This window comes from Otolemur garnettii, unplaced genomic scaffold, assembly GCF_000181295.1.
Source record: "Otolemur garnettii isolate 467f Iridium unplaced genomic scaffold, OtoGar3 scaffold00049, whole genome shotgun sequence".
Taxonomy (NCBI): Eukaryota; Metazoa; Chordata; class Mammalia; order Primates; family Galagidae; genus Otolemur; species Otolemur garnettii.
The window spans coordinates 3,376,567-3,398,577 of NW_003852444.1; the positions used below are offsets into that span (position 1 = coordinate 3,376,567).

Genomic DNA, 22,011 nt, shown 5'->3' on the forward strand with positions numbered 1-22,011 from the left:
GAAAGGGAACTGAATGGCAGCTATTCCTATTACATCTGGATTGAAAAAGATGGTCAAAAGAATGAAAGGGATTAAGAATGCACTAAAACTAGCACAAATTAGAGTCCTGGATGGTTGGGGAGCAGCTCTGGACCAATAAGGTAGTATTCTAGTATACAAGTACAAAGTAAAGACATGAGAAAAAATAAGTTATGCAACGATTTTTTTATGGAATAACGCATTCTAAATCTACTACCCTACTGATACCCTCTCATCACTATTTCTTGCTTTAAAAAAATACTTCTTTTTCTTTGTAAAAGTTTCTTGTATAATTTCTATTCTGTTCTCATTCTTACTTAGACCTTAAGATTTTCTGCCAAATATACAAATATTGTGACCTTTTTTTTTTTTTAATTTTCTATCCATACTATTTTCAGAATGTGGCCAGAAATGATTTCATTTACCACGCTCTCTGGCCCACCAGATTCCAGACCTATAGTACTAGATCATTCCTCCTTGTCCCGGTTTGTTAGTCTCTAGAATCCTTACCTACTTGCAACTCAAGTCTCAGATTCATAGTGGGATGAGGAATTTGTGGGAGATTACACTGAGTTGAGTTAATGTAAGATTTTTTCTTAAATCACATTCTTTCTAGACCTTAAAGGGAAGAACTTAGACAGGAAAAGTGACTAGCAGAGGCACCAAACATGAATCCACTTTCCTCTGTCAGGTGGAAGATGCTAAACAGGTCCTCGGGAAACAGACTTAGAACAGCAGGAATAAGTGAACACATGAGAAGGAGGAAATAACTGAAGGAACGTGGTTGCTGAAGAAGGAAGAGGAGATAGAATGACACTGGGGTGGAGGCATTTAACTGCATTCAGAAAAGGAGGACCCTCTAATCACACAGGTCTGCCCTTCCTTAGAGAGAGAGAAAGGGTTCTCACAAGACAATTTTTCAGTTGCTAATGGTTAGCTTGGGGCAGCGATCTCTTGAATTTAATACTAAAGTTTATTTGAATTGATTTCTTTTTTTTATTTCTTATAGCATAACTGTGTACATTAATGCAATCATGGGGTGCAGTGTGCTATTTTCATATACATTTTGAAATACTCTCATCAAACTGGTTAACATAACCTTCATGTTATTTTCTTAGTTATTGAATTAAAACGTTCATACTCTGCTTTTAGAAAGATTCACTTGTACCCTTGTGAGTTGATTTCTAAAATAACTTAGAGCTCTAGGAAATAATACTTTCAAACAAAAAGTGATCAAATTCTTAAAATGCAGATTTAGAATAGCTAGTTAATCACTAAAGGCAGGAATTAATAATAGTGTCTATTGTCACTGTCATCCACAAAAACATTTCAGAAACAAGCATGGTTTGCCACCCACTTTTCCTACTAACAAGCTTCATTCATACCTTTGCCATTTTTGACTTTCATGTTTCTTGTTTGGTATTTCTGGCATATGCTCAAGTGACATATAACAAAAAAGGCAACTAAGTCATGGAATTTCATCTGCAAATTACAATGTACAAATGGGGGTAGGGGACAAAAATGTGGTCTTAAATTTGAAAGGATCCACAATTCAGCTATGATTCATACAGCCACATAAATGAATACTTAAGTAAAATCTCATGGAAGTGAGACAACAGTACACATGATATCACCAGTTGTACTTTTAGATGAGCTTTAAAAATATGAATCACCAATTTTAAGAAGACTCGTCTTTTAGAGGTAATACCTGTTCTGAACTGATATGCTTGGGGGTTATTTGGATCAGGGATGTTCAGAGTTCACCCAGATTTTCAAGGACAACTGTAGACACAAACAAATTCCCAGAGCTTCAACCAGTCCAGTTATGTGTTCTTGGGATTGGTCCAGAAATAAACAAGTCTAAAGCAGTGGGTGTTAGAATTGCTCTTCACCAGATGGTTAACTTCCCCCAGTTCTACTCAGAGCTGGCCCTAAGCCCGATACATCCCTTGATAGTGGGGAAAAAATAGCCAAACTGCGCTGAGGCAAGACACTGTGCAAGTCTCCTGGAATAGCTTGAGTTTTCTGCGCAATAGAGATAAGACGGTTTTTAATTTTATCACATTAAAAGGTATTACCTGAGCTTCTTGACAGGCTGCTCTCCTTAGCAGGTTATCACTATCAAAGTAAACAAAAGAGAAAAAACATTAGTTTTAATGGCAGAATAAGATCCATACAAAATTTGAGGAGTTTTTTGTTTATTCTTTAATATATGCACCTCTCCCCTGCAAACACTCAAATGAAAGCTTCTCAAAGATCTGATAACAAATCATGGGCACACTTGAAAAATATGTTCTCTAAATGACATTTTGTGTTAAGTATTTCCATATTATGGTAGGCAGACTAATACCCGTTCCCTCCAAAATGTCCACATTCTAATCCCCAGAACTTGAGGAATATGTTGCTTTACATGGCAAAGAGATTTTATAGATGTGATTACATTTAGGACCTTGAGATGGGGAGATTATCCTGGATTATCTGGATAGGCCAGTCTAACCACAGGGTCCTTAAAACAGAGAAACTTTCCAGGTTTGGATCAGAGGCAGATGTGACCATGGGAGGAAGGTCAGAATGCAACATTGTTGTCTTTAAAGATGGAAGAAAGCACAAGTGGAGGAATGTGGCAGCCTCTGGAAACTGGAAAGGGCAGACAATGAGACTCTCTAGGGCCAGCAGCAGGAATGCAACCCTGTCAACACTGTCTTAGCCCAGGGAGAACTGTACCGGGCTTCTGTAATCCACAGAAAGTAACATCTAACATCATAAAATCACTAAGTTTGTGGTAATTTGTTAAGGCAACCATGGAAAACTAATACACATATCCCATATTTTCCTTATTCAATGAAAATTACTCAGACCATTTGCCAAAAGTAAATTTCATGTTTAGTTGCTTCTGCTACTGTTTTATTCAAATCGCTTATTTTTTTATATCATTGTCAGACACTCAATTATATCATAAATGGAGAATTTTGTCATAAGGCAAAATTTTGGTTTGTAAAAATGAAAGCATTCTATCAGAATATGATTACCTATTTAACAATAAAGGTTTCTAAAATGTGTTTATACCATAAATGCATTTTAAATGGCTCCACTTGCCTACCAGGCTCCAGAATCTTCATCTAAGAGTGTGTGCTGATGTACACTGCTGGCCCTGCTAAGATAGTAACTTTAATCTGGTTAATCACAGTCAAAAAAATTAAAACCCAGAAAAGATGAACGATAATCAATTTATGGGGAATAAATTAAAAAGAAAAAAGGGTTGTTTTAATTATATTCTCTTCTTAGACATTTTTTTATAACTTCGAAGACTTTAAATTTTGCATTTCACAGCAATTCAAATCTGATTTTGACATCTGAGGTTGAACAACAAAAAATAAAATCTGTACAAAATTTGAAGGATTTGTTTATTTTCACATCTGGGCAGCAAGAGAAGCATATTTACTCAAGCTAGCAGGGACTGGGCCTGGCTATAAAGGCCACCTTGTGGGCTAGACTTTATGAGAGATCTGTGTCCCCAAAATCTTTGTTATTAAACAAATGGAATAGGACTTCCAGCCTCTCCTAACTGTGCTCTTCCAGGCCCTGCCTTTAATGCTTTCCTCTGGTAGACTGAATCCCTTGTGCTCCCAATCTCTTCTCCTACAAACTCACCCTGTAGATTTTTCTGCACAAGCCCTCTGTAAAAGCTGCAAACCTGTCTCTATGTCCCTGTCATTTTTCTTCCAGGCTCCTCTCCCATGACAAAAGACAGACCTCTGAAGGTATTGGGCTCCTCTGGGTCATTAGTAGGGACATCACTCTTAACACATCTTAGCCACACTCACGTCCATGGACCTTGCTGGAAAGAGAACAGCCCCGAATGTATATAATACATGAGACAGCACCTTGGATCATTTTTTTCCCTAAATCCTTTGTTGCTGGAAGTAAAATACTGATGGTTACCTTATGATTAAGCATATTATTAAAGATCTCAGCTCTCTCGAGCTTATTAATAGTGGTTATCAGAGCACTATTCAAAATCAAAAGATTTCGTGATAGTTAATTCCCCAACTTTAAAGTGCCAAATGAAATATGCTGTCAACAACATCTGTGAAAAATCCAGAATATGTACCAATTTAGATGTTACAAAAGAAAATTTCATTGGAATCATACTAAACTTTATTCAATATCAAAAATGGTATTAACCATCTTAATCATAATTTCCTGAACAATGCTGTTTGTAAAAATCAAACACATCCTCAAAGAAAAACTATTTCTCCCATTGAGATACTCTGATGATCTTTAGCAAGAGCTGAAAGCTATCTCAACAAAGAAATTCCTAAAATGTTTCAGTAATGGTACCATTGTTAGAATAGGAAACTTAAAATTCAGAATGGCTACCAAATGCCATGTGTAAGGGCAGTCATTTTCATAGACCTTTATTTTTTATGCAACACAAGCACTCCCTAATATAAAATATGATCATGTCACAGATGAGGAAGCCAAGGCTGAGAAAAGGAAAGTGACTTGCCAGAGAGCAAAGTGTTTCACTGAGCTGTAGGGCTGGTATTCAGACCCACACCAACCTGACCAGAAACAAATACTCTAATGCACCTTCTTCTTAACATCAGACAATACTGAATGTGCACTCATTCAGTTTATATCCTATGGCACATTTATTAATCACACTGCTTCCTAGTCTCAACTAGTCTAACTTTTACAATTTACATTCATATAATGTCTTGGTTTTCTTGTTTGTTTCTCTGTTTTTATTGTTGGGGATTCGCTGAGGGGACAAAGAATCAGGTTACAATGATTGCATCTGTTAGGTAAAATACCCCCTATGATTGTGTCCTGTCCCCAAGAGGTGTGTCACACCCTGTGACCCCCACCCGCCTCCCTCCTTCCCTTTTTTTGCATCCCCCTTCCCCCACCCCCTACCATGTACTATGCCACCAATTGTCCTCATATCGGAATTGAGTACATAGGACTCTTCCTTCTCCATTCTTGTATAATGTTTTTTAAAAGTTCAGGTGTGATAAGGATTCCAAAAACAGTTGTTAAAACAAACTCATTCAAGGCAAAGAGCACAATGAAAAAAGGATTTGTTCCTCACCTGAAGAAGCTTAGGATCAAGTGGCAAAGAAAAGAGCTCCTGGTAAACTCTGGTGGTACAGGAAAGGATGTGTATGCCGAGCACTGTGCTAGGTGTCCGGGATCTGCTAGTAAGTAAGCAGACACATTCCCTGTCCTCATGAAGTTTACAGTTTAGAAAGGAAGAGAGACAATTCTACAATCATGATGCAGTTTGATTTTTATGTGTGCCGTAACAGGGCACATGATGAGAGCATCTAACCTACTTTTGCCAGAATTAGAGAGGGCTTTTTACAGGATGTAACACTGAAGCTAAGGTCTAGACAAGAAATAAAAAATAGGCAGGCAAAAATAGGGAATAGAATCTCGGTAAAGGAAACAGCATGTTAAAGCCTGCAGGTGCCAGCATATGATGAATTTAGGAAAGTGACAGTAGTTCAGGACAGCTGGAGGCAGCTGCCATGGGAGGAGCTGCAAGCCAGGAGGGAGGAGGAACAAGGAGTCAGGTAAAGGCCAGGTCACCAAGGCTTTTAAGCTATTCCAGGAATCTGGATCTCATCCTGAGGGCTATAGGAACCAATAAAAAGCTTTAAGAAGAGAACTCATGTGACCAGACTTACACTGGGGGGTGGGGGCGGGCCATTCTGCTTGCAGTGTGAAGAAGGCATTGGTCAGAGGTAAGGCTGAACCTAGAGAAACCAGGGAGTCTCCCTCAGTCACTCAGGCCCGTGATGATAACTGGAACTAGGATTGTGGTGGGGGGATGGAGAGAAGATGCCAGATGCAGCAGATATGGAGGAGGTGAAACTGAGGGACAGTTCATGGGGATTGAGAGAAAGGGAGGAGTCAAAAATGCCCCCCCCCATTCTGCATCAAGCAATCTAGGGGACAGAGATGGAACGAGGAGAGCATACAGGAGTGAGAAGAAGAAGACTGAGGTTAACACTGGATCTGTCCATCTGAGACAGTGGTGAGTCCTGGTGGAGGTGTCTAGGGGACAGCTGCACATACAGGTGGCGGTCCAGACAGCAATCTGGGCCCTGTGGTAAGAGAAGGGATGATAGTGGTGATAATGGGTAACATCTTCTAGATGAGCAGGGTGAGAAATAGAAGAAGCAGGAAGAGATTCCCGGAGCATGGGGACGGTTGACAGTGAACACCAAATGAACCTCAAGTAAACTGACACTGTACTGCATTGGAAAGTCAAAGGAAAATTCTATTAGATAACTGAAGAGAAAGTTGTCCTTACTGCCCACCTTTCCCCTTGATGCTGCTTCTACTCTGGCAAACTGTATGTTTTATTGTTCCTAAAAGACACAAAGAACTTTACATCTCTACAGATTTAATCATTTTACTCCTCCCTTCAAAAAAAGGCCAAATCAATACAACCTATGTCCTTACCCCTCCACGTCTAAAACACCTTCCATCCTAGATTATAAACGTCTTGAAATCATGGATAATTCATCATTTTCTCATCCATAGACCACAGCACAGACTCTTATGGATAGAGGGTATTCAGTAAATACTTGTTTAAATAAATAAGTGGCAAATGTTTGAACAGTAGAGATTGACTCACTGTGCTCAGATGGGCAGACTCTGTCCTGTAGGAAAAGCTGAAGGTTATGCTTTGTACGAGTATTTGGTATTCTTTTTTTTTTTTTTTGGCGACAGAGTCTCACTAAGTCATCCTTGGTAGAGTACCATGGTGTCACAGCTCACAACAACCTAAAACTCTTGGGCTGAAGTGATTCTCTTGTCTCAGTCTCTCACACAGCTGGGAAGATAGGTGGCCACCACAATGCCTATTTTTTGTTGTAATTGTCATTGTTGTTTAGCTGGCCAGGGCCGAGGTCAAACCCGCCACCTTCGGTGTATGTGGCTGGAGCCGTAACCACTGTGCTACAGGCACCAAGCCAGTATTGGTATTCTTGAAACAACTGATTAGCTGGGATGATCTTCAGTGATTACCACCAAAGGGCATGAATAAGAGTCACTGGGTGTCGAGTAGGATGAAAAACTTTACTAGATCAAGAAATTCACAGAGTGCTTGCATGTGCACTGTCTATGTGTGTGTGTCTGTAGAGCATAATGGAACTTTTTTTTTTGAGACAGAGTCTTACTGTATCGCCCTCAGTAGAGTGTCATGGCATCACAGCTCACAGAAACCTCAAACTCCTGGGCTTAAGCCATTCTCTTGTCTCAGCCTCCCAAGTAGCTGCAACTACAGGTGCCCACCACAATGCCTGGATATTTTTTGTTGTAGTTGTCATTGTTGTTTAGCTGGCCCAGGCCAGGTTTGAACCCACCAGCCTCAGTGTATGTGGCTGGCGCCCTACCCACTGAGCTACAGGCACCACCCATAATGGAACTATTAATAGTACCCTCTACAAAGCCTAAATGAGGAGGTCCTTTTGGTATAACAGGAGCACCAAAGAATGGCCCCAGTGGCTGTTGAACTCTGAGTCTGGTTACCAGAAAATTCTAGATTACTAATGGGTCAAGAACTGCAATGTGAACAGAAGACACTATTTCTAAATAAACAGAAAGCATAGCATATAAATTCCAACCCTGTGTTCTTTCTTACTGCCCCACGCTATCTCCTGAGAACTAACATTAGATACAATTTAAAAGAAGCACTACAAAATGTAGTCATATCAAAAAGGGTCCCTGCAGATCTGTTCAGTACTAAAATGTGTATTCTTTGACTGAAAGAAATTAGAAGCCTCTGGATTAGAAAATGAAAAAAACCTGCTGATGTCACTCTGCCTGAGGCTTTAAAAGAATAAGAACACGCCTGCTACTACAGGTAATGAGATGCTCTCAATTTATTCTAAGCCATAAATGTTTTATTTATTGCTTTAGGACTGCAAAATAAGATAAGTTGTTATTCCAATAACAACTATACATGGAGAGAAAAACCACATTGATCCATCCTATTTCCCAAAAAGACTATTTCCCGCTATAGTCTAGAGGCAAATTGTGCAGCAATTTCCACCACGAGCTATTCCCTTGGTGCATGCAAATACAGCTTTTGCCTTGCACAAAGTAGACTTCAAGTTTAGATGTTTATAACAACCACGCCAACTTATCCAAACTTCCTAGAACAATTAATCATTCCATTGCCAGTGGCTATGTCCACTGCTTGCCCATGCAGCAAGGATGGAGTTGAAATGGAAACAAGACAAAAATGAATCTTAAGAAGTGTGTGCAGGGAAGGAGAGCTTTCCCATTGCACCTCCCCCCATACTCCCAAATCCCCATGCAAACAGATAATGGCTGCTGCAGCTGCAGTGAGCCTGTCACACACAGAAAAACAGTGACCGTCTCTGCCAAAAAGAAAGACATCCAACCAAGCAGGAGATGCATCCCGTGAAGAGAGGATGCTTGGTGTTTGGGCCTGAAGAACAGCCTTTGGAGAGAAGATAAGCAGTGTGACACGTTGGAAAACCAAGGAAATAATGAAAATGTTAACAATTTTGATAAGGGCTTCAGAGCCTTGCCGTCCTCTTCCCATTTAACCAATAGATGTTATCTCTCCGTGTTCTCTGAGCCTTCTCCCACCTGCTACTGAAGAAACGTCTGTCTTCTTACCTCTCCCAAGCACCGTGCGATAAACACGTTTCCTAATGTCATGAAAGCACAAAGTGTCAGGACAAAGTCCCATTGATAACCATACATTAAAGTAGGACTGTCCTCATTTCAGAGAATGAAGAGAGCCCGGAGAAGATGAGAGAAAATACGGGACACAGAGGCGACCACTGGCACTAAAATTCCATCATTCGTGTTGTTTGAGGGTGAAAAGTTTAACAAAAGGAAAAGTTAGAAGGAATGATACCTCAGCATTGAACTTGATAAAAATAGTTACTCTGAGGAATAGGAATGAACCAATCAACACAAATGTCTCAATCAAGTCAATCCTCCCAGCAGACTTTTGCCAAAATATTTTCCTTACTTGATATAAAAGATTCTGATTCACTCAAGAGATACAAATCTGCCCACTGTTTAACCATGGCTTCCTGAATATTTACAGCAATTTTCAAATCTATAATCTCTATTTTTACTATCTTTATTTGTCAAAGTCTAAAGTCCCTACAGCAGCCAAGCAAATAAAATACTTTTGTCAAAGGCATGCAAGGCCAAGTTCCATTTCCTAGCAATCTACATTTTAAGTTTTAAAGAATCCTTAGAAATTATCTAGTCCAAAACTTTTCAACTTTCCCTCCACAAATTCTAATCCCCATCAGCCAAACAACATGACAATATCCCATTAGTAACAAAGTTCACTACAGCAGTGATCTCATTTGGGCAAAGACATGCACACATGCACACACAGAGCATGTGGCATTCCAACCTCAGATTGCTAAACTCCAAGTGATTCTGTTATGCTCACTTAAGCAGGGTACTGTCATGTCCTTTGAGCACCTAGAAAGTAACTAATCTAGTCTATGAAAACTGCCAACCCGGCAACTTGCTCACCATTAGAAGTCACCAAAAGGCTTAGCACTAGACTTAAGTTTCCTGAGTTTCAACATGGCATTTTTCCCCCTCAACACTCTGCTTCTCTTCCTTTCTCTACAAACATTCCCAAACGAAAAAAAAAAAAAAATACAATCAATAAAGTGTTCTCCATTTCATCATATGCACAGGCAAAAGCCATATTTACAGTCACCTCAATTCATGATTTATCACTATAGCGATTACTATATTTTTGATTTCCTGCAAGTGAGTATAGGAAAAAGTGCAACTAAATCTAACCCCACTATTTATTCATTAATTCAAGGACAGCCATTAGCCAGACTCGACCTCTGCCCTCAGTGGAAGGCCTCACCTGTAAGGACAGCTAAAGGCTGCACTGAGCCTCTGTTAGTGCCTATTCCTTTTCCCCCTCTGAAAAGCAGTGTAGACATCCAGAAACTACATCTGCTAATCTCATCAGATCCCAGCCACTTTAGTCTACACTTAAGTGGCATAAGCCACTACTTATGAATATTCCAAATACCTTCTAATTTCTGGGGTTTTCTCCAGTTGATTTGTTCTCCCTCTAATTCAGGATAGGAAATTACTTAAAGAGAAATGGCATTCTTGGAGAGGGGTGTCCTCTCAGGTAGCTAAGCTAATCATTCTGGCCTTTTCTGTAGAACTTCTTATTAACTACAGGGATGGTTCTGCAGTTTTACCCCCTCACTCTAAGGGGGACCAAGGGAAATGGGAGTAGAAGAAACCTACGTCTTCACAGTTTGCTTTTCCTCCTCTTTGGAGATGTTATTTTCACTCTCTTAACCTAGCCTCGGGTTTCCACAAGCTGCCAATTTCTGTTCCTACCCTGCCCTCTTAGTACTGTATTCACACTAGCCCAAGGTAGTCAGCTGAGTTTTGTTGATACTAGACGAACAGTTCTGTCTCTGATTAGCTGCTATGTTCACATGGGGCTATCCCACCATTAGGCAGTGCTCTAGTTGCCTCTAATGAACATCCTTCTTCAAACTTCTACACAGGTCACTAGGAAAATTTTGAGACAGACTAAGCTATGGTCCATTATTTCACTCCCAAGAAACACAGTCAACAGTATCCTTTCTGACTGACCTGTGCAAGTTTCAACTTACTCAGATTGTCAGTGTTGCTAAAAGGGTTTCATTTGTTTCCATCCACGTGGATTTTACATTTCTTGACTTTTTTGTATCTCAAAACTTTCATAATGACCCACATACCACCAACCATCTTTTCCAATGATTTCTACCCTAACTAATTCTCACAAGTACTGACATTCTTTCACGGCCCATTCATTTCTTCTATTTTCTACTCTTTTTTTCATCCATTCATTTCCACCAAACATTCCAAATCAAATGCTCTATGCCAGACATCGTTCTTCTCTATGCTGTGTAACATAACTTTACTCGGCAACCAAAACACTAGTTCTTTCTGTTCTATCGGCCAGTGGACATTTGCATACACAATTATAAACAAATAATTATTCTCATTTAGAGAAGACAGAAAATAGGCTGCATAGAGATTCTGACAGCTATTCAAGAAGAAAGTATAGAATTGAAAGAATCATTTCCTGTCTTCCTATGACCCAACTAATTGTTCTCTGTAACTAACGTGCATGACAGAGTATTTACTTTGGGCTTTCGAGGATGTGACAGAGCTGGACAACATCTGACCTATAAACGCATAATTTAGTAGCTACTATTGGCAGTACTTTCACTATTCTGTAACATGAAATATTTGAGGTGTCAGGTGCCACCCAGGGAGGGACTCGTTTTAGCACGCTCAGCTATAGTAGTGCCCAAAACAACTAAAACCACTGAAAATAAAAATCCCCCCAAATTATGTGAAATCAGCAAAACAAAATAAAATTTGAATCTATCTTCTGCCTTTCCAGCTCAGCACCCACATAGATATATGGGAGGAAGTATAATAAATAATATAGATTTTTTTTAAAGAAGAATTCTTTTTTCTAGATAATCTAACAAAAGAATTGAAAGAAAAGGGGATATAATTAAACTTCATTGTACTCTTAAAAAAAAAAGTTCCCACATTCCTTATCAAAATCTGGGCTGACAGGCATGTTATTTAATTGCTTCTTTAAATAGTACCTATTAATATCCCAATTTCAGCATCAGCCTGTGCACACGGAAAAAAAGATGAACTTTGAAATGGCTAAAAAGCAAAACAAACTGCTTTCTTAAAATTTTAACAAAATATGAAATGAGGAAAAGCCACGAGGGGGAAACAACCTCCCTACTTTCCATTTCTGGTGAAGCAGCCAGGCCCAGACCACTGACTGCACAGTCAGAGGCGAATCTGAGCTGATGTCAAGGTAAAACATCTGCTTTGTCAAAAACTCCAGAGATGCTGGGAAAACGCAGCTTAGGACATTACTGAAACTATAATCTGTACCGAAGGGAAATCTCTGAGTCTAGTCAAGCGTGGCTCATGTATAATTCACCCTTGGCATCTAACACACTTCCCCCTGGATATCCTGTCAGGGTCTCAAACTCAACATATCTAAAACAGCATCTATTACCTCCTTCTTAAGCCAGTGCTCCTTGGTGACCTTCCTATTTCTCTATCACCAATTATCCTAGTCTTGAAGCCAAAAAATGACTTCTTCTTCAACCAAACACCCAGTCAATAGATAATCTAACAAAAGAATTGAAAGAAATAATAATGACCAGCTTTTACTGAGGACTACCAGAAGGGCACAGTACCAGGACTTGACACATATCATCTCATTTAAACCTTACAACTAACCTGCCAAACAGATATAATTATCCCTGTTATACTGATAAGGAAACTGAGGCTCAGAGTTAAGTGAGTTAAGTAACTTGATAAAGACCACACAGCTAATAAGTAGCAAAACCAAACAGACACCCACATGCCTTGGATGCCCATGCTCACAATCTCCTATCTGGCCACTTATTTTTCCATTCCTAATGCCTTCGCACTGGTTCAGGTCTTTATTACCTTTTATGTAAACCACAGAAATTCCTTATCGGCCTTCTGATTTTTTTCCTCAAATGTATCCCGCACGGGGGTGCTGGGTGAAAATTTCCTGAGTGCCACTTTGTTCATCACATTCTCCTCCTGTTAAAAATTGTCACTATTCTTTAAATATGCAGACTGTCTATACTCAAAGCCTTTCATAATCTGGCTTTTCTCCCATCCTACTGGAAACACCCAACTGTACAATCAGTCAAATCTTTTGCCAATCTCCAAAACACACACTGCATTTCCATTTCCAGAACACTGTCCCATTCACTCTGCTGAGCCTGCCTCAACTGACAACTTTGTTATGATGCTTTCTCTGATGAGGAGGGAAAAGCCAAAAGAAGAAAAGTACTGCTATTTCTGACTGAGAGCTCTCTCTGTGCCAGGCACTGTTCTAAAAAGTCTGCATAGCCACCCAATGAAATTGGCTGCTACTGTCATCTCTCCAGTTTACAATAAAGAATTGAAGCACAGAGCAGCTAAGTAACTATCCAGGGTCACAATGCAGTATAAAGCCAAGATTCAAATCCACAGAGTCAGGCTCCTTAACCATTTGGCTCTAGTAAACTCTCAGAAGTGATCCTTAACTTTCCCAGGGATGGCTCAGGCTGATCACATCTCAATCTACCAATCTACCTTGATATCACCAAAACAAGGACACCCAAATACTATGTGTCTCCTGAAAGAGTAAGAAATCCACCACACACATATAAGCATCTTTGCCAAATAAGTTATAGCAGAATCTAATTGTGTCCCGGGATCAGTGTTTCTCTCACTTAGTAATGTGCATACATTAATCACCCAGTAAGCATGGAAAATGAAGATTTTAACCAGCGGCTGGGGTTGGGCCTGAGAGTCTGCATTGCTCAGGAGTTCCCAGGAGATATCTATGCTGCTAGACCCCAGCCCACACTGCTAATAGCAAAGCCCTGAATCTAATCCCCAGATGATGAGACACAGAAGCGACAGGGGAACAAATTAAACAACTCACGGCTGGGGTTAGAACGAAGCAAGTGAGGCACTTGCCTCATATGCACAATTTAAGGGCATTCAAAAAAACATAGTAATTTTAATACAATATTTTGCAAAATCAAAATGAATGCAAAAAGCCTATGATGAATACAATATCACAGTTTGAAATAAAGTCAGAATCAGAGTTACTGATTTTTCTCTTTGGCTCTGGCTCTAGTAAGCATGGCTCTGCACAGCACTTGACATTATACGGAAGCTATCTGCCAGATCTAGGGTCTGAAAAACTCTACAGGGCAAACGTAGGGCTGGATTCCCCAACAAATAAATACCATCAAAAGGAGGAGAGTCATAGTTTAAGAGATAGACACTTGTTTTGATATTGATTTGAATAAAACTAACTGCAAAAGAGATAATTTCAGAACAATAAGAAAAATATAAAACAGACTATTAAATAGCACAAAAGAATTATTTTTAATTTTTTTAGGTTCATGAATATAGCATGATTTCTCTTTAGGTCCTTATCTTTTGGAGTAAAGTTCTTAAGTATTTATAGATAAAATGATATAAAATCTGGAATTTGGTTAAAATACTCCAGAAACAAGAAGTAGAGGATATGAAGCAAAATTAGTGAAATGTTGATATCTGCTACAGCTGGCCGATGTTGCACGGAGGTTTAATACACTATTCTCTGTTGTTTTTATATGCTTAAAATTCCCATGATAAAGTTTGAAGAAATTAATTCAAAATAAAAAAAAAAAAATAATAAAAATTAATCTTTTATTCCTTAGGCACCTCCAACATTCACTTTGTACCCCTCAAACAGGGGTACACATACTGCCTTATACATCCATAATAAAAAGAGATGCTTTTAATAGGTGCCAGGAACTGTGATAATCTCATTTCAGTGTCATGATAATGTTGTGACATATTGCACAGGTAAATAAAAGTGAAGTTTGACTAGCTTAAAAAACTTACAAAGTCACATATCCAGAAAGTAGCAAAGGTAAGTCTTCAACCCAGACCTGACTCGTTTAGAAGCCCGGACTTTGAAGCACTAACAATCTCTTTTATGACACATGGATATTATAGTATAAAACAGTCTCAGCTCACAGTTCTTCATATCTCTCAAGGTAGCTAAGACACAGTAGCCCTTCTGAGTCATTCTGAGAGGTTAGGATCGAGATTATCTGGTTTTAAATTGTGACTCTGACACTTAATAGCTGTGTGACCTTGGGAAAATTATTTAATCTTGTTGTACCTGACTTTCTTTGTTTAGGTCTATTAACCTCATATGACATTTATAACTATCTGATAGTTATTAGGAAGATAAAATGAGTAATAATATAAAGTGCTCAGAATTGTGCCTGGCACAGGGCAGTTACTGATTAAGTGTTGGCTGTTATTGTCATTATCATTACATTCATTACATTATCATTATATTACTGAGTTCTCAATAAAACTGAATGACACTGAACATACCCTTCACGCAAACTCATAACTATTTATTTTTATCTAAGAAACTGTTTTTAACCACAGAACTTGAAAGGTGACTCCCATCAATGCTTAGAAAAGCCAATATCAAGGTTAATGTTCCCATGATGGAAAAAAAAATTCCAACATTAAGTAAACCATACAAACACAGAGCCCAGGACCACTGCTACAGTATCCCATCTGCTTTGCAAGCTTAATGTTGAAGGATGCCTTGTGTTCCTGGGATGCCCCTGGAAAGGAGTCCTGGGTCACAGGCCAAGACATGTGGCAGAATTGGAGCCAGAAGCAATGAGCCAAGGAGTAAAATAAGACCCAGGAACCAGAATGAAGTAGGAGTGGGGCCACTGTTAACTGCTGAGCCAAGGGGGTTAGTTGAGAAGGTGTGCTCAGGCTCACCAGCCAAAATCATCCAGAGATAGACCAGAGCCAGAAAGAGCAAGGACAAGGTCCCCAGTGATGCAGGAAGAATCTGAGCTCAAGTCAGGTGGAGAAGGGTTCAGACATAGCTTGCTGCTTCTAACCACTTATGCTGGGTCTCTGTTGTGGTTATACCATGTCAGTCCTAAAACTCTATTTTTCCAAGCTGTCTTATTACACATGGAAAGTGAAATAAATAAGAGGCTTGGAGCTTCTTAGATCACACAGCCAATCTTCATCTCCCTTCCCCATGGGCTCTCTCTCAAGTCACTCACTGCCCAATCACCAGCAGCAATTGGTTTTAACTCCCAAAGTGCTGAGCATTTATTGCACCAAATTTGTAATTACTAGCATTTTTTATTTTGGCCTCAGAGTTTCTTTTATTAAATTGTTAATTCCTGGGCAGCACCTGTGGCTCAAGGAATAGGGCGCCGGCCCCATATGCCAGGGGTGGCGGGTTCAAACCCGGCCTTGGCCAAAAAAAACCTGCAAAACAACAACAACAACAAAAAGATATTGTTAATTCCTTTCTTCTTTTTTTTTTACGTAAATTTATTTCAGGTTAATGTGAGGCTCCAATGAACCAGGTTGATTTTGTTAGGGAGAGTCCCTCTTGTGGTTATGTCCCACACATGAAAGGTGCATCAACCCCCTCCCCCACCCTACTACCATTTATTGAACCCTTACATGTGGTGACATGATACTAAGAGCTTTCCTCAAAATTGAATTCCCCCTTAATGTAGTCCTCCAATGACCCAATGAGATATTGTTATTATCCCCATTTTACTGATGAAGAACCTAAGGCTTGGAGGGCCCAGGGCCACACTGCTGGGAAGTGTCAGCTCTGACCCAGAGACAGCTTTTACCTTCACTACACTGTCTCCTTTCTTATGCTGCTTTTTAGTACCAGGCCCTTTGCTACTAAAAGGGCCAGAAATGAGAGAGAGAGAGAGAGACTATCGCAAGTAAACTACTGACATGATAAACTGTAAAACCCAGAACATAATCTTCCCCAGGGAACTCAGAAACCTTGGAAAGAGCCGCTGAAGAGGAATGAGCAATACTTAAATTGTCTTTACTTTCAGCAAAGAGGGTCATTTCCTCCTCTTCAATTGCTCTTCCCAAGTCAAGAGCAGTCCCTGCCGCTCCCATCAACCGCTGTGAACCGCTGTGGAGAAATTATGCAGAGGGGAAAAACCACAGATTCTTCTTTTAAACTTTGGGGAAGGGGAAAAAAGGAGGAGGAGGAATTCCCAATGGAGAAAAATAGTTATAAATACAATAACAATGAAATAAAGCCTGCAAATAAATAATATCTGGTATCAAAAGACAAATTAAGGGCAGCAATCAAGAAAGGACACATAAAAATAAACTAAAATATGTACTTTTTCACAATCTGTTACAAAATTTATTTTTTTCTTTTCACACAGACTGTCAAGAGAAGCAAGATCTGAGCTGGAAAAATATGATGACTCCAAAATCTATTCATCACACCTGAAAATAATCATGTGGCTGCAATCGCTCACTGAGTGTGCAGAATAATGGAATCTGGGGACATGGATGTTTAAGGGCATGCACAGCAAGAAGACATAAAGGTAACTGAAAAGGATATGGCCAAAGAAAATCAAATGTGGCAGATAAGGATTGAAATGTATCCATTTAATTTAACAACTAAATGGTCATTAACGACCTTGTCAAGAGCAGGTTCAATCAAATGATGGGATACAAGCCAGATTTTACTAAGTTTATTCTAAATTAGAGGTACAGAGGGACACAGGGCCTCATGCCTATAATCCTAGCACTCAGAGAGGGCCGAAGAGGATGACCTGAACTCAGGAGTTCAAGACCAGCTGGAGCAAAGCAAGACCTCATCTCTACTAAAAATAGAAAAATTAGCCAGGCATTGTGGCAGGAGCCTATAGCCCCAGACACTTGGGAAGCTGAGGCAGGAGGATCCCTTGAACCTAGGAGTTTGAGGTTGCAGTGAGCTATGATGACACCACTGCATTCTACCCAGGGCAACAGAGCAAGAGTCTATCTCATCAAAAAAAAAAAATAATAATAATAATAATAATAATACAAAGCTATAGTAATCAAAATAGTATTATAGTGATACCAGCATAAAGACAGATACATATAAACCAATGGAACAGAACAAAACGCCCAGAAATAACTTCTCATATATACGGTCAAATAATCTTCAACAGTAGGTAAAACCATCACAACATCAGATTTAGCAGTAATTTCTTGGCTATGACACCAATGACAGAAGCAACAAATACAAAAATAGCCAAAGGGGACTTCCTCAGACTTAATAATTTCTATGCATCAGGGGACACAATCGACAGTGTGAAAAGGCAACCAACCTATGGAAGGGGAGAAAATACTTGCAAATTATGTCTCACAAAGGGTCACTATCTATAAAGAACTCCTACAAGGCAACAAAAAAATATAACTTGATGAAAAATGGGCAAAGGACTTCAACACACATTTCTCCAAAGATTTTCAAATGGCCAATAAGCCTATGAAGAGATGCTCAACTTCATAATCATTAAAGAAACCCAAATCCAATACCCTTTGTGATAACCACTATTAAAAAAAAAAAAAAACAGAAAATGACAAGTGTTGGTGAGAAGGTGGAGAAACTGGAACCCTTATGTACCATTGGTGGTATTACAAAATGATACAATGAAAAACACTGCAAAGGTAATATATGTTTTGTGACCCTAAATGGCTCAAAATGGAGTCATAGTGACTTATCATAAGTGACTAAGCCCATAATGAAACTGCTGAACCCTCAAAGTGGTAAACATACGTATAATGGACTCAAGTCCATTAACATACGCTGGCCAGGCACCCCTGAGATTCAACAAAAGTCAATCCAGAAGGTGGCTGAGATAATTACAATGGCCACACCTGAGGAGGGCCACAAACAGCAAAGAAACAGATTGTAGCCAAGATGCCTGCAGAAGCTGTACTCCTGAGAACTCTGAGACTTCCTCTCAGTATATGGGCAGCAGCTGCTGGAAGCTCTGTGGCATAGGACAGCAACACCCTCCCAAGCCCTCCACCCCAGTTGGCTGGCATTTGGAGTGCAATCTGGACCCACCTGGTCCCCCTGTCAGCATGCTAGTCTCCTGAGCTCCTCACTGAGGTTTGTTCCCCAACTCTTACTACTGCCCATGTATGCATGAAAAGAGGCAGTTGTTGGTCAATGGCTGCAGAGTTTCAGTTTTGCAAGATGAAAAAGTTCTTGAGATTTGTTACACAGCAATGTAATTATACTTAACATTATTGAACTGTATACTTACAAGTGATTATAGTGAAAAAAAAGATGTTGTGTTTTTTACCATAGTTTTTTTAAAAGGCTAAATTAGTACCAAATCATATAGGAAAAAAAGTGTGAGGGAAAACAAAAAGAGTAGCAAGAAAAAGGGAGTTTGCATATAGAACAGTAACCTTGAGTATCAAGGGTGGAGATGCAGCCAAGTGAGGCCTCCAGGCTCCTTCCACCTCTGTTCAAGCTGTTTCAGACACAATTTAGAACAAGGCTTCCATTATTGCTGGAGTCTTAATAGGCCTTTTTTAAAGTCTCAATATTATATGTGCAAGAAATTATTATGATACCTCTAAAGACATCCTGAACAGGGAACACAGTCAGTTCCTAGCCACAGAAACAGCAGCAATCCTCAATGAGTGAGAGGTTCCCTCAGCTGAGCTGGCCATGACCTACCAGGGGTCCTCAAACTTTTTAAACAGGGGGCCAGTTCACTGTCCCTCAGACCATTGGAGGGCCAAACTGAGGTCCTCGGGACGAGTCAGCTGCTAAGCAGGACAGGCAGTGGCAGCAAAAACACCTGGCAGGCTGGATAAATGTCCTTGGTGGGCCACATGTGGCCCGTGGGCCATAGTTTGAGGATGCCTGAAACTGAATGCTCCCACAAAGGAGGGATAGGGCCCTGTCCTGGAGGACTAAAGTGTAGTTAGATAAAAGGAGAAACCAAACATTACATGCTCAAAAAAAAAAAAAAAAAATTACACGCTCCATTTGTTAAAATATCTGCTTTACCCTTATTTGCAAACTTTAAGCGTCTTAGGTCTGTTCCTTAGAATTTGAGTACTTGGCCTCGAGATGAGGAATAGGTTCCAACTTCTCTACAGGTGCAAAAAAAGTAGACACCAAGCTGCATCATAAAGTTATTTCTGACAGGATGAATTAATAACGCTCACAAAACGTCAGTACAAATTTCCTTTGCAATGTGAAGACTTCCAATACATAACTGTTGTTTTCTGTTTAACAAAGCAGTCATTTAAGATACCTGAATTTGAGTGTTGCTACTATTTTACTAAATATGCCCAAATCCCCAAAAGACTGTAATTTGATTGGCTATCTTTATAATCTGTATAAAAACCTCTGTTTATTTAAATCTTATTACTATATTAAACCAGAAGAGGAGTTCTAGCACTTTCTTCTTCTCTCTCCAAGCCCGAAGGCTAATAAAACCCTGACTCTCTAAAATTTCTCATTTATACAAAAGGTTTGAAAGCCCTCTTCTCATTGAAATTAATGTAGGCCATGGGACAGCTGAGTCTAGTCACAGGGAGAGAGGAAACAGATTCAGTAAGTGTCCAGCTATGGAGTGATAACAAGTTACAGGGAGAAAATGAAAGAATAAAATCCCAGGAGGACATATGACTTCCAATCCCTGTCTATTCCTAACTTGGGAGGGGACTTTTCCCTCTAGGATGAGCCTTAATTTCTTCAACATAAATAAAATGATTAAAAATAGCTTCCTTTCTGATCTTAGCACTATAATCTACATCCACTGGAGTATGAGCATACTTATAGTTCCAATCGCACAGCTCTGGTTACAAGAAGCTTCTGTCTTTGTTTTTGGTTTGAATACTATTTATTTTTCTTTTACACTGCATGTTTTAGAGAGATAAGCATAGCTGACAATTTTAAGTTCAGGCCCTTTTGGACTATTTTGTTGTTGTGGAGGTGAAGGTTGGGGGGGGGGCTGTCAGATAGTTACCAGTGTTTTCCATAGAGCCAATGGCCCCCCCAGGTCAGCAGGCAGAGCCCAGTGGTAGTCTTCTTCCAGTGATTTCGAAGGGTTTTAAAGAACACGGTCATCTTCTCTTAGAGGTTCACTAGGTTAGTAGAAAAAGAAAAAAGAAAAGTACAATTTATCTAAGGTAGTCACGTAGCATCCTAATTTCTCTGCCTCCCATTCTTTTATCTTCTCACTCACTCCCTTTTCTCTTCCCTCATTCCGCTTCCTTCTTACCACTTCTCCTCTGGCCTCAGCTCATGTCTTCCTTCTATTTTCATGACCTTTATTGTCTCACCCACCTATCGCTTTATCTCCTCCTTCTAAACTGGACTTCTTCCTTCTCTGATCACTTTTTCCTCACTGTATTAAAAGGAAATTCCAGGCTTCCTCTAGTTTTTCTTCTTACAGCCTCACTGTACCACTGTTTGTCCATGATAATGGAAGGAACCCCACAACTCATTAATAATGTGTTCAAATAGAAGAAAACACCAGGCTTTCAATAGGAAAAACAGAAAACATGCTCAGAAAACTCAGTGAAGAGGTAATGGACGTGACTGTGAGAAAATGTTCCACTTCCTGAGTAATCAGACATGCAAACTACAAAGACCTATCATAATTCACCTATAAAATTCATACTTTTTAAATAATCATATCCATTAATGACGTAATAAAATGAGGTAGATATTATCATACATCCCTTAAAGAAGGTATATTTGCAGGACATCACTAAAAAAACAAAGTGACGATATAGAATATACTCTTATTCTTCATTGCACTTAACATTTGATGGTATCTATATTTATTTACTAATTTATCAGGCTGGTCTGAGTACAGCAGTGTTTACAACTAGTTGATCACAACCAGTTACAGATTCCTTTTTTCCTTCTCCACTCTCATTGCTTCACTTGACTAGCCTTAAAAAAAAATTTTGTTTATTATTTTATCCCACTAAAATGTAAACTCTATGAGAGTAAGAACTTTGTTCTGGCACATGCCTAAAATAAGATCTGGAACATAACAGCTATTTAAGAAATAGCTGTTAGAGTGAATAAGTTATATAGTAATCAAGTTTTTTATTTTACCAAACATTTTTACTGATATACAAATAAACCTCAAAATGTTAAGATTAGCAGGATAAAAAGCCACACATAATCAGTATTATCCTTATTATGTTTGAATATAAATTTAAAAAATAGCAATACAAATAAACAGCCATGGTGATTCACACCCATAGCCCTAGCACCTTAGCAGGCTGAGGCAGCAGGATCACTTGAGGCCAAAAGTTTGAGGCTGCAGTGAGGTATGATTGTGCCACTGCACTCGAGCCTGGTGATAGAGCAAGACCTCATCTTTAAAAAAAAATTTTTTTTCTTAAAATGTATGTTAAAAAATAAATTTAAATTTAAATAAATTTACAGAGAGTATAGCAAGAAGATAGCTATCTATAAACTAGTTGCCTCTAGATTGTGGCTGGTGAGTGACATTAATTTTT

General features: G+C 39.3%; 1 protein-coding gene across 1 annotated transcript in view; it reads right to left on the bottom strand.

Annotated features, from left to right (window-relative positions):
- Positions 1 to 22,011, bottom strand: part of AGK (acylglycerol kinase) — a 77,841-nt gene that overhangs the window by 51,447 nt on the left and 4,383 nt on the right. Inside the window, exons 2-3 of the mRNA XM_003791647.3 lie at positions 20,499 to 20,616; positions 2,097 to 2,136 (exon numbers count right to left, since the gene is read on the bottom strand). Of these exons, the coding sequence (XP_003791695.1) occupies positions 2,097 to 2,136; positions 20,499 to 20,599 (141 nt within the window). The 5' untranslated portion in view covers positions 20,600 to 20,616. The remainder of the gene's footprint in view (positions 1 to 2,096; positions 2,137 to 20,498; positions 20,617 to 22,011) is intronic.